Consider the following 12,879-nt stretch of genomic DNA (forward strand, 5'->3'; position numbering starts at 1 on the left):
GGCGCCCGATAGGAAAAAAGGGCGCCGGAGAAAAATAACGTTTTAAAAGCGGCGCCCGGAGACTTAATGTTTTATTACTGCTTCTCATGATTACACATTATTTAATGATTTATACATTTTTAAATATTATTTTTAAACGAAAAACAGTACAATATTTTTTTTCAAACATTATTTTTAAACGAAAAACAGTACAATTTTTTTTTTTTTTTACATTATTTTTAAACGAAAAAACCAACAGGGGGGTCTTAGGTTTAGGCACCAACAGGGGGGTCTTAGGTTTAGGCACCAACAGGGGGGTCTTAGGTTTAGGCACCAACAGGGGGGTCTTAGGTTTAGGCACCAACAGGGGGGTCTTAGGTTTAGGCACCAACAGGGGGTCTTAGGTTTAGGCACCAACAGGGGGGTCTTAGGTTTAGGCACCAACAGGGGGGTCTTAGGTTTAGGCACTAACAGGGGGGTCTAGGGGTTAGGGGTAGGTACAGGGAGGGTTACTTAGGCACCAACAGGGGGGTCTTAGGTTTAGGCATCAACAGGGGGGTCTAGGGGTTAGGGGTAGGTACAGGGAGGGTTACTTAGTAATTTTTTTTTAAACGTTATTATACGTTTCACTATTTAAACGAAAGATTAACGTTTTTACAATTGCCGATTTAATGCACATTATTTAATGATTTATAACTTTATAAAACATTAATTTTAAACGAAATACAGTACAATACATTTTTAAACGTTATCCATGCATATCGTTTAAAACCCCGCGCCCTTTTTTCCCAGCGCCCCTTTTTAACGTACGCGGTCATCTCATAATGTGATGTTTACAGTTAAAGTGAAGGTCTGAGGTGAAAAATAATCAAAAAACTACTTACCTAGGGCTTCCTCCAGCCCCTTACAGCCGTCCTGTGCCCTCGCCGCAGCTCCACTCCCTGCCGGTGTCCTGGGGTCCCCTCCGGTACGAGAAGCCTACTTGCGCCCAGCGTGCACCTCACGTAGTCACACTGACATCATCCGGACTGTACTGCACCTGCGCAGGCGCAATAGTTCTGTGCCTGCGCAGTACAGTCCAGATGAGGTCAGTGTGACTCAGTGAGCCGCATGCTGAAGCGCAAGCAGATGCCGACCTGGCTGCGGCGAGGGCACAGGTTGGTTGCCAGGGGCTGGAGGAAACCCCAGGTAAGTAGATTTTTTATTTTTATTCATCTTGGACCTATCTTAGGAGTTTAGCACAGCAGAATTTCACTTAAAAGGATACCAAGCAGATTTGTAAAATCACAATTTGTACTTACCTGGGGCTTCCTCCAGCCTACCGTAGGCCGTAACATCCCCTCGCGTCCTCCTGGCTCCTCTCCCAGTCCTGCTGTCGGCTCCGTTAGTTGGTGACTTTCACTTGAAGTCGCCAGTATGAGTCCCCGCCGCGCTCGTTATGTGTCATCACGCCGGCCACTACGCGTCATCACACCGTGCGGCGTGAGAGTCCTGCTCATGGTTCAGAGTTAGAGAACCCCGCATGCGCAGGACTCTCACGCCGGCCAGCATGATGACGCGTAGCGGCCGGCATATTGATGTGTAACGTGCGTGGCGGGGACTCGTACAGAGGGAAGTCGCCAATTAATGGAGCCACCAGCGGGCCCGCTAGAGGAGCCAGAAGGACGCTGGGGGACCGCACTGCCTACAGTGGGCTGGAGAAAGCCCCAGGTAAGTAAAAATTGTGATTTTCTAAACCTGTTCAGTATCCCTTTAAAGAGGAACTGTAACCTCGGATTGAACTTCATCCCAATCAGTAGCTGACACCCCCTTTCCCACCAGAAATATTTACCTTTTCTCAAATAGATCATTGGGGGGCTGTATGTAGTTTTTGAAGTTTTTTTTTTTATTGTTTGCCTTACCTTAACCACATCAAAGCAGGGCAGCATACAGTGCAAAATATAGCTACAAATAGCTGGTGATTTGTAGCCGTATTTTGCACTGTGGGCGGCCTCGACTTCCTATATTTATTGGGCACTGCAAATTTCCCCTCATTATCGATATTCCTATGGGCACCTACGGCGGTGCTCAAACTTCCACCACTAGCAGCCACCCAAATATCCTGCTTCCATGGGAAGGGCAAATGCTTTGTTACATGCAGAGCAGGGAGAAACTGGACAAGAATTAATGGTGAGACTCTGAAGAGCTTTAGCTAAAGGGCTGGCCATGAGCATCCAATCCATCAGCAGCTGCAGAGGAGATGTGGGCGGGGTCAGCTCCCTGTTCACAGTGAAAGACTGGCTGGTACCAGCTCCTCCCTGACTACCTCATGTGGGTGATGATGGGATGGGGGAGGAGTTTGAACAACTCACAGACTCCTATCCATTCCAACCAAACTGCATCTGATATTCACAGTCTGTTTTGCAAACTGAGTAAGCCAAGTAATAATAAATAAATAATGTAAAAATAGAGTATATGCAATGCAGAAAACCTTGTATATATTCCACACAATATGCATTAAAAATGAGCCTGAACCAAGGATTTTAGCAGAATGTATTATACAGAAATACTTGTGTGATTACTGGTGTTTTCCCAAGCCAGTTGTTCTGAACTCTTTCTTTGCTCTTAACTGTTGGTGAGATGGGAGTAATTACTCCAGATGCCATATACACAGAACCATGTGTCATCAGACCCTATACCCTGTGTCATGGCATTTAACCCAAGTACCCAACAAAGCAGTCTGGTTGCTGCTGGAAGCAATCATTTGCCACAATGTTTCCCACAATGCATCGCTACTGAATATGCAAATAATCCCTTTATGCCCCTGAAGCCAAGTTTACACCCAGAACAACTGGTGTCTAGCAAACCTATACCTTATACAGTGTTCCCCAACAGTGCATGTTTTGTGGAAATGCACAGAGGTAGTTAATCAGCTCTGCTGAGACACTAATTTCCTCACCTGTGCATGTTTGTGGTTATCTGCAAAACATGTACTGTTGCTGGGCCTTGAGGACAGGGTTCAGGAATTCTGCCTTAGAACATTTACAGAGCCACATCAACCCAACATGCAGACAGCCTGTTTCTGACTGTTGGTCCTCATCAGTGCATGGCAGGGATTGATATGGCTCTATGAGATAGGACTTGGACCAGTACAACAGAATAACCAGATAGCTCACAAATGGTGTATGAGCTCAGAGCCTGCGCTTCTATTGCTAAGGTGGTTACAGCACTTACGAATATTGTTCCATTCAGTGGCGTCGGTAACAAGCTTGGGGCCCCAGTGCGAATGGGACTCCAAAGAAGTGTATTATATGGTGTCCCAAAACCAACCAAGGACAACTGCGGTGCATGAGAGGAGTAAATAGAGTAAGGAAACAGTTTATTAGGGTTACCACTATTCATTGCACATACAGAAGTGTTCACTAACTGTGTAGCACCGGTGAAAAGCTAATAAGATGGATGAAGGAGGGCCCCTAGGGGACCCCTCTAGTTCAGAGGCCGCAGTGCGGCCCCAACCCCTGCATCCCCTATTGCTACGCCACTGGTTCCATTCATCTGAATGGTGTGCTGAATTCCTAACATAGGAATCGTGTGCTGAAAACCTTGAGGCTGGGTTCAGCCACATCACTTCTCCCATCTCCACTACCAGATACAAGTGTAATTGCTGGACATTCTGTGATTCAGGGATTAGATTGTGAGACCCTCTGAGGGACAGTTGAGTGGCAAAACAATATATACGCTGTACAGCGCTGCATAATATGTCAGCGCTATATAAATACTAAATAATAAAAATAATAATAATATCTCCATGAGGCCCTGGAGGTGAAGTAGATAATACATTCTTACCACCTGAGGGTCCCTGGAAATGAAACACATGTAACCAAGTACCGTTTCCTCGTCCTGCATCCAGCACCGGTATTTCTATAGTGATGTGACAGATATACAGTCCACTATCATTCTCTGTCACAGGATGAAGAGTCATCACTGATGTGTCATTTGTAACTGTACAAGAAACTCTATTATTTGTAGCTGTGCAAGAACTTCTATTGTGGTCCATTGTGGTCATATTTTTCTGACTGGGCCACAAGCCACGAGACAATTCAGTTCCATTTTCTTCCTCGCTAGGTGAATATTTCGTCCAATTCACTCTGATCCGTCTGGCGTTTGTATAATTCCAGCGGCAGGTTACAGTGGCCGTATCCCCTGGATGGTGAGTGACATTGTTTGGATCCTGGCTGACCAGCATCTTCCCAATAGCAAAGTCTGCTGACACAAAATACAAGATTAGCTTGTGGTAAAGCCTGGGAAAATTAAAGTGGACCTGAACTCAGCACTGCCTCTCTGCTCTAAAAGATAAGAAACAGCATAATAACCTTTAAAGAAAAACATTTATTTGTTACAGCTGATACAAATCCTGCAATAATTATGCAGTGTGTCATTTATTGTTAAAAATGCAGTGTGTCTATTTCCTGCTTTCATGGAAGCAGACAACGGGTTAACATCCTATTTTTACCAAAGTTTCTATGCTGAGGCAGCCAGCTGATGCAGCTGAGAGATCAAATTACAGTGGTGATTAGACACAGATGAGAGGGAATAAGACAAGCTAAACTCTCTAAATTCATACAGGGTGCATTTCTCTCTGTTTTCCTTTTGTCCCGTTTAAGAGCTTAGGTCCACTTTAAGAAACTTTCTCACTATCTCAAAAGTTGAGAAGGAAAATTATTATTTTTATTAACTGTAATATATAGGCACTTTTAAGCAATGCCACTTACCTCTACCCTATGGATATGAGTTAACTGGGCAATTTACATTCTCTTTCTATGTACACTATACATAGATCCTGGGCACTGAGACAAAGTCAGAGGGTGGAGAAACACAAGAAAGTTAATGGTGATGAATACATTAAGTACCAACTGGGCCTCCTCATCTCCAGGGTCCCATAGCAGCTGCTAAGGCTATTGCTACGCCCATGCTGAGCGCACAGTTCAACTGCTCATGGAAATGAGCCCCTAAGGTTAGAAGTTTACAGTGGATTCTAAATCCCACCTCTTTTACAGAATGCAAAGTCACAGCGCTCTGAGTCCCCAGGGAGAAAAGCGCTATAAAATTACTATTATTGTTATTATTATACTCGGTATAAGTGGACGCCAATGGAGAGCCTGGCAGAGATGGGAAGCACAGATTAAATATGGTTAGTGCAAAATATGTTTTCACAGTCGGAAATGTACCCTTTTTCATACCCTGTACTCTTTTTCTTTTTTTTTTTCAGTAAGTTTCACAATGTACGCATCAGAAATCAGTGAATTATAAATGTGCAATTACGCAAAATTGGTGTGCACTCATCCCCAATGTCATTGATCCAATATAAAAAAGGCAGTGAGTAGTGAATTAACTATCCTGCCAGTGCTGGTGCTGTGAGCACTGTGCTCAAAACAGGAAGAATTCCCAGCAGTTTGAAGTCAGCATCGCACAGTTACCTATGCGTAGAGTTACCAGTTCTGGCAGAAGTAAAATACATTACTTATTTCTGTCCTGAATGGATTTAGCTAAATGTATTAACACACCTTAACTGATCTTTATATGTTTTTAAAGGAAACAAGAGCTGAGGAAAAAAAAAGTTTTATACATACCTGGGGCTTCCTCCAGCCCCATGCGCACCGATCGCTCCCATGCCGCTATCATCAGTCTTCTCCCTCTCCTGTACCGGGTCTCGTAACTTCCTCCAGTGGCGGCCAGTCTGACGCAAGTGAAGTGCACTATTTATATATATGCTCAGGAGCCGCCGGAGAGATACTTAGGGGGCGCACTTCTCTTGCGCAGACTGGCCACGACTAAAGGAAGTTACGGGGCCCGGTACAGAAGACGGAGAAGACTGAGGACGGCGGCGTGGGAGCGATCCGTGCACATGGGGCTGAAGGAAGCCCCAGGTATGTATAAAAGTTTTTTTTTTTTCCTCAGCTCTGGTACACTTTAAGGCTTTATAATAGTTCATGTTTTCAGGTCTCTTCATGGGTAAAAAATATAACACTGTTTTCTTTGAGGCAGCACAAAACAGCACCAGCAAATTTGGGTGCACCATGCCCCACCATAGGCCTAAATGTAAATTGCAGCTATAGCAGCGCTCAGACAGTAATTTGGGCGCCAGTGATAGACAGTGCTTAGATTGCTATACAAACAGTGTAATTCGGCCGCCAGCAATAGCTGGCAGGCAAATTACGTCTTTCCCCTGAGTTCATGACAACTTGGAGGGGGGGATAGTAATTAACGCCGCTGGAATTTTTGCAGGAGCAGAGTGAGTTGTGTTTAGGCTTTGCCCTGCGCCCAAATTTCCCAGTGGCTTTTTGCATGTATGCGTTTTCTTAGCTTAAGAGTGTAGCTGCTAAATACAGTTCAGCTTTTGCCTGACCACATCTCATAACCACGGCACCATTCCAGTAACAGCACTTACTGGCAACCAGTTCTGTTTCAGGGCATTATTCCTTTATATGGACTGTGGCATTTTACACGCTTTGGGGATGTGAGAGCTATCTTGTTATTACACTTTTGGTTTGTAGTCTACATGGCCAATAGTTATTTATTTTTTTGACTGATAAGACTTTGTTTAGGCGAGACACAAAGTTTTACGTTTATCTTAGAATTCTTTTTTTATATCGACAAAACTATTTTACAGTGTACCCTGCAGTGACATGTGATATGATGGGGTAATTACATGCACATATAGTACTAGCCCTACACACAGCTTGTAAAATTTAGTCCAGTTTTCTGAAAAGTAAATAGAAGCTAAAAGGGTTATATCTGTCAGGAAAATGGGAGATAACAAGGTTTTACTGTAAAAAAAAAAAAAAAAAGTTCAAAGGGTCAATAATTATGTATCTTTTTCAGCTTAAAGGGTAAAGTGTGAATTCTCAACAGCTGCTATGACAGTCTGATGCAATCTTAAAAATAAAGCAATACAATTTAACATAAAAATATGAGACTCTTTTCTTTACTACTAATGTTCTTTCTATCATCCGTTATACACATACAATTCATTATCTTGTAAGTTTATTTTCACTTCAGGTTCACTATAAGTAGTCAGAAAAATTCCGAGCTTATCTCTAGTGTTATGGCAATGGATGCACTGCGTGCTGAAAATTCATGCAGCTCTGCGCTGCAACAAATGCGTAGCCAGTACATTGTACAGTATTGTGCTCACATCTGATGAAGCACATTCACTGTAAAGCAGCACTACAATCATTTAGTGTTGATATTATCAATATAGGTTTAATTCATAGCACAAGAATCCAGAATCACTGGACCTCATTTTGGTGATATCACTCCTATTAAAGGACACTTGGAGTGAGAGGGAAATGGAGGCCGCTGTATTTCTTTCCTATTAAGTTTTTAACTGCCAATTATTTTTTTATGTGTACTGTATAACCAGCCACATATTTCTGTATCTCCCCCAGCCTGCCAGTGTGCCTCCCGCAGCCTAATGCAGAGTGGCACAGGGACTGCTTTGATATTTACCTGATCTGGACACAGCTCTCCTCTTCCACCAAGTGGTGCTGTAATGTTGACACAGTGTTTTCTGCTCTCTCCACAATTGTTCTAATGACTGCATCTGCTCGGCTACTTATAACGAATCATACAAAGTTTTGTAGACAGCCCTTATTCAGTGTGCAACAGGGTCTTGTGTACAGTGCGTAGCCCCCAACCTCTCTAGCCCTCCCCAAGTGTTCTGTACTGTAGTGAGGCTGGAGGAGTGTGCAGAGCTAGTTCTGCTCCATCAGAGATGGACAGAGTGAGTGTAATAAGAAGCTGTAGCTGGGAGCACTGGCGTAACAATAGGGCCTGCAGCCCCTGCCCCCGCGGAGGGGCCCGGGCCCCCCTGGGGCCCGCTCGGGGCCGTTTTGGGGGGCTGGAGGGGTCGCAGCATGAGGGAAGAGCCATGGCCACATTAGGTGGGAAGGGGGGACGGTCTCCCCCTCCCTCATCTCGGGGCTGTCCCCTCTGCGCTCCCCTCCAGCATCAATACATTTGGGTATGCCCTCCCCACCGAATGTGGCCATAGCTCTCCCCTCATGCTGCGACCCCTCCAGCCCCCATAACGGGCACACTCTTCTGTCGTTTTCTGTGTGCGTTTTTCTACATGTGTTTTCTGCACACCATGGGCCATATGCAATTCGAGGAGATAAGAAGCTGAAAACATGCGAGCTTCTTATCTCCTCACATCGCTCAGGATTTACCGGCAAATTCAATTGCCAGTTTCACCTGAGCGATGTCCTTGCGTAAAGGAGCATAACTCAGGCGAATACTGGGTATTCGCTGAGCGATGCTCCTGTGTGGCCAGCGATGTGGAGCGAGGCATTAGTGCTGGGGAGCTGTCCTTCAGCACCACACCACTGCAGCCCCCGGGAGATGCGCGCATCGTCGCAAGGCTCTTCCCCGCCGCCCGTCGCCTCCTGCCGCTCCTCGCTGCTGGGAAATTCTGAAAAAACATACCTCCGTCGTTCCCGTCTCTCCGCATGTCCCACGCCGCTCCTCCGCTCATCTCTGTCTCTGTGAGTATTCTTGGAGCCCGGCAAAGCATCTTTGAGTCTCCTGCCGGGGCTCCCCATTCCTCCACTAGGTGGCCCAATGAGAATCATCCTGATTCTAATTGGACCAATGAGAATCAGGATGATTCTCATTGGGCCACCTAGTGGAGGAATGGGGAGCCCCGGCGGGAGACTCAAAGATGCTTTGCCGGGCTCCAATACTCACAGAGACAGAGATGAGCGGAGGAGCGGCGTGGGACATGCGGCGAGCCGGAACGATGGAGGTATGTTTTTTTGTTACATTTTAAATAGGTAAGGAGTCAAAACTGACTCCTTTACCTATTTAAATCCCTGGCATCTGGGGTTTCCTTAGTAAAGGAGGCTCCCAGATGCCAAAAACAGCCCGCTGACAGCAGCGATAGGTCTTTTCGCCTGCTCAGAGCAGGTGAAAAGTTAGCACCTATGTTTGGCGGGAAGCATCGCTTCCCGGGGGGTGCAAAATGCAATTGCACAGGGGGAAAGGAACTTGCTGGGCGATTATATCGCCCAAGCGAGTTCTTTTCCGCCCTGGGGGGTGTTAAATGCAATTGCATTAGGCGACCTTGCTGACGCCTAATTTAAGAACTCGCCAGCACTTAGCGCTGGCAAGTTTGGTAATTGCATAGGGCCCCATGGCCCATATGCAGTTCACTTTTTCTCCTGAGTTTTCTCCTAGGTGATATTTTCCCACCTTGTCATATAATGCCTTTTAAACCACCTTGCTGGCAAGAAAGTTCTCAAAATAATGTTAACTGTACTTTTTCACCAATTTTTGGAAACTTTTTCAATTGTAAAATGCTGAAAAGTTATTTTATAAAGAGAAGATGAAAATGATCTTGTAGGACATAACTCAGGAGAAAAAGTTAATTCAATATTGGCCCATTTTTTTTGTATGTGTGAAAACATACACATTTATCACAGGAGCTAATGTAATTGTTAGAGACAATGGGCCTGATGCAATTGTCAAACTCGCCAGTGTTAAAGGGACTCCGAGCAGTGCAGAAACTATGGAAAGATGCATATCATTTTAAAGCTCTCTTTCTCCTCTTTCCAATGATATATAAAACTCTGCCCTACGTCTTTTAGTTTTCGCTATTTTCGCGATTGAAATTGCCGCGGCTGCGATTTCAATCGCGAAAATAAAGAAAACTAAAAGCCGTAGGGCAACGATTTAGGAGTCGCCAGAAAGAGGAGAAAGAGAGCTTTAAAATGATATCCATCTTTCCATAGTTACATTGTATTATACAGGGCGACCGTTTCTGCTGAATTGAGCTGCTGCCTGCTGACACTGGGGAAAGTGTCGTCCTGTGTAATACAAGTAACTATGGAAAGATGGATATCATTTTAAAGCTCTCTTTCTCCTCTTTCTGGCGACACCTAAATTGTTGCTCTACGCCTTTTAGTTTTCTTTATTTTCGCGATTGAAACCGCGGCCGCGGCAATTTCAATCGCGAAAATACCGAAAACTAAAAGGCGTAAGGCGGCGATTTATATATCATTGGAAAGAGGAGAAAGAGAGCTTTAAAATGATGTGCATATTTCCATAGTTTCTGCACTGCTCGGAGTCCCTTTAAACACTGGTGAGTCCGATAATCAGGCTACTATAAAGTCGCCTGATTCAATTGCATTTAGCCCTAGGCAGGGTGCTAAAAGAACTCGCTTGGGCGATATTATTGCCCAGAAAGTTCCTTACACCCTATCCTATTACACTTTGCATGCCTCCGGGAAGCGATGCTTCCCGGCAGACATGAGCGTTAGCTTAGACCTGCAAAAAGCAGGTCTAAACATGCTAACGCACGACATCACCGCTGCATCTGGGGGTCTCCTTTAATAAGGAGACCCCCAGAGCTCCCCGCCGGCCGCCGCTCGTCTCCGCAACCCCCCACAAAGTTGCAAAGCTACACATTGCTTAAATTTCTTACCGCCGCTTTACACCCGTCGGCCGCCGCATGACGCAGCAAGTTCCCGCTGTGTAATTACAGTGTACGAGTTACTGTAATTACACTCATTAAGAACAGAGTCCCGGCAAAGCATCTTTGAATCAGCCGCCGGGGCTCCCCATTGGTTCACAGGCTGGACCAATGAAAATGGCTCCAATGGGCCAAATGCAATTCACTTTTTCACCTAGGAGATCATTTTTTCTCTACGATTAAAAAAATAACTTTCCAGTACTTTTCAACTAAAAAAGTACCAAAAAGTAGGTGAAAAAGGACTATCAAAATAATTTTGAGTATTTTCTTGCTTTTTGGTTGTTTAAAAGGCATTTTATTGACAAGTTTAAAAATATCACCTAGGAGAAAACTCAGGAGAAAATGTGAATTGCAAAATTCACTCAGGAGAAAATGTGAATTGCGAAAACGCTAGCGCGGCCGTGATATGAGTTATCACAATTTAGTGAATCAAGCCCAATGTGCGCAGTGCTTCACTGCTGTCTGTTCAAGTGTGCACCAGCCAATTGAATAATATTTGTTCTCGGTTTACCTGTGCAGAAAGCGAGGGGGGGGGGGGTCATCTAAAGTGCTGCAGGGGGCCCCAGTATTTTCTAGTTACGCCCCTGTGGTTTAGGTAACAGTCTGTAAAGTTAGTCAGGTTTGCTGACTTTTAGCACTCTCTAATGCTGGAAATACACGATGAGAATTTTTAGTAGATTAATGGTCCGATCAGTTTTCCGATTGATTTTCTGATCGTTTTTCTTATCGATTTCCATTCACTTCTATGAGAAGTCGATCAGAAAAACAATCAAAAATAAGATTGGACCTGTTGGAAATTATCTATCGAACCATCTGCCAAAATATCTCATGGTGTATTCCCAGAATTACGCTGGTTCTTACTTTGACCTTTGAGATTTTTTGCAAAACAAATGAAAGAGATCCAGTGCTCTTTTTATTTTCTACAAATTGTAACTTACCAAAACCACTTGTTATCTTGACAATTCTGTCAGTTTTGTGGCCACACACATTTTGTTAAAAAAAAAAAGACTTGTTTCACTTTTGACAATATTAAAGGATACCCGAACTGAAATGAGATCATGGAACACAATGGTAAACATGCCTGTGTCCCTGCTTTTTTTTTTTTTTGTAACTCCTTCAGCCCTCAGGTGTTTTCACCTTCAGGACGGAAGCAATTTTCCCTCTGTGAGCGCTCCTCCCATTCATTCGCCAATAACTTTATCACTACTCATCACATGGAAATTATCTATATCTTGGGGGGGGGGGTTTCGCCACAAATTAAGCTTTTTGTGAGCGATACTGCTTTTCAGTAATTTATTTTCTTTGCATTTTATAGGCAAATACACACACGCAAATAAAGAAAAAATACACTAATTCTATCCCTATAATTAAAAAAATAACAGTGCTACTATAAATAAAACCCACCCATTTTATTTGCCCATTAGCCCGGCTATCACAACATTTAAATTATGTTTTTAGTACAATGTATAGCCTCAATATATTATGTGGAAATAAAGCTGTACTTTTTCAGGTTTTTTTGTTTGTGCCCCATCAATTGTAAGCCTTTATGTACTAAAATAACAGTAATATACCCTCATGACATACATATTAAAAAAAAAAAAAAAAAAAAAAAAGCTGAGTCCCTAAGGCAACTTTTTATGGATTTTTTTTTCTTATGAATGGACATCGCCCGTGATCGGGGTCATGTCTATTCATTACAGGCACTGCGATTGGTTCCAGGAAGCCTTTCTTTGAGGTGGACGCTCAGGCCCCGCTGGGCCGATTTTAATATTTATTTTTTTAAAACTGCGTGTTGGGGACGATCGCTGCCGCTCGCCGCCGATGTGCCGCTACCCGACGCGTAACGGGCCGCACCGCCCCCCCGGGACCCCTGCGCAGCCTGGCCAATCAGTGCCAGGCACCGCTGAGGGGTGGGTTGGGACTCCCTGTGACGTTACGACGTCGATGACATCATTCCGTTCGTCGCCATGTCGACGGGGGAAGCCCTGAAGGACATCCCGTTCAAGACGGGGTATCCTTATGGGAATACGTGCCGGCAGCGATCGGAGGGTACTGGCGGACGCTGCAAGGAGCGGGGCATCATGTAGCTAGCGCTAGGCTAGCTACATGATTAAAAAGAAATCCAAAAAAATACCGCTGCACACCCACCCTTTAAAACAAAGAATTTGCGATAATTCAGGTTGGCGTTAGCTCCGGGATGTCTCCCAGTGCATCACTGCTGAAATATGCAAATTAACCATTGTCGTCCCTGTGAGCTAGCCACACCTCCAGATCCGCTGGAATGCAATGATGTGTCAGCTTATTAATATTACAGAGCCACAAAAATCCAACATTATTATTCACCACACTCTTGCTTATTCACATTTATTGTACTGATTCTACAGTACCAAACA

The 12,879-nt window shown here is 44.4% G+C and overlaps 1 protein-coding gene across 3 annotated transcripts in view; it reads right to left on the reverse strand.

Annotated features, from left to right (window-relative positions):
- Window positions 1-12,879, reverse strand: part of LOC137545787 (transmembrane and immunoglobulin domain-containing protein 2-like) — a 49,279-nt gene that overhangs the window by 18,101 nt on the left and 18,299 nt on the right. For 2 of the 3 annotated variants that reach the window (XM_068267422.1, XM_068267403.1), the window contains exon 2: window positions 3,805-4,221. In XM_068267422.1, coding sequence (XP_068123523.1) covers window positions 3,805-4,204 — 400 coding nt within the window. In that variant the 5' untranslated portion in view covers window positions 4,205-4,221. The remainder of the gene's footprint in view (window positions 1-3,804; window positions 4,222-12,879) is intronic. The other variant, XM_068267412.1, reaches the window with a different exon arrangement.

This window comes from Hyperolius riggenbachi, chromosome 1 (assembly GCF_040937935.1).
Source record: "Hyperolius riggenbachi isolate aHypRig1 chromosome 1, aHypRig1.pri, whole genome shotgun sequence".
Classification (NCBI taxonomy): Eukaryota; Metazoa; Chordata; class Amphibia; order Anura; family Hyperoliidae; genus Hyperolius; species Hyperolius riggenbachi.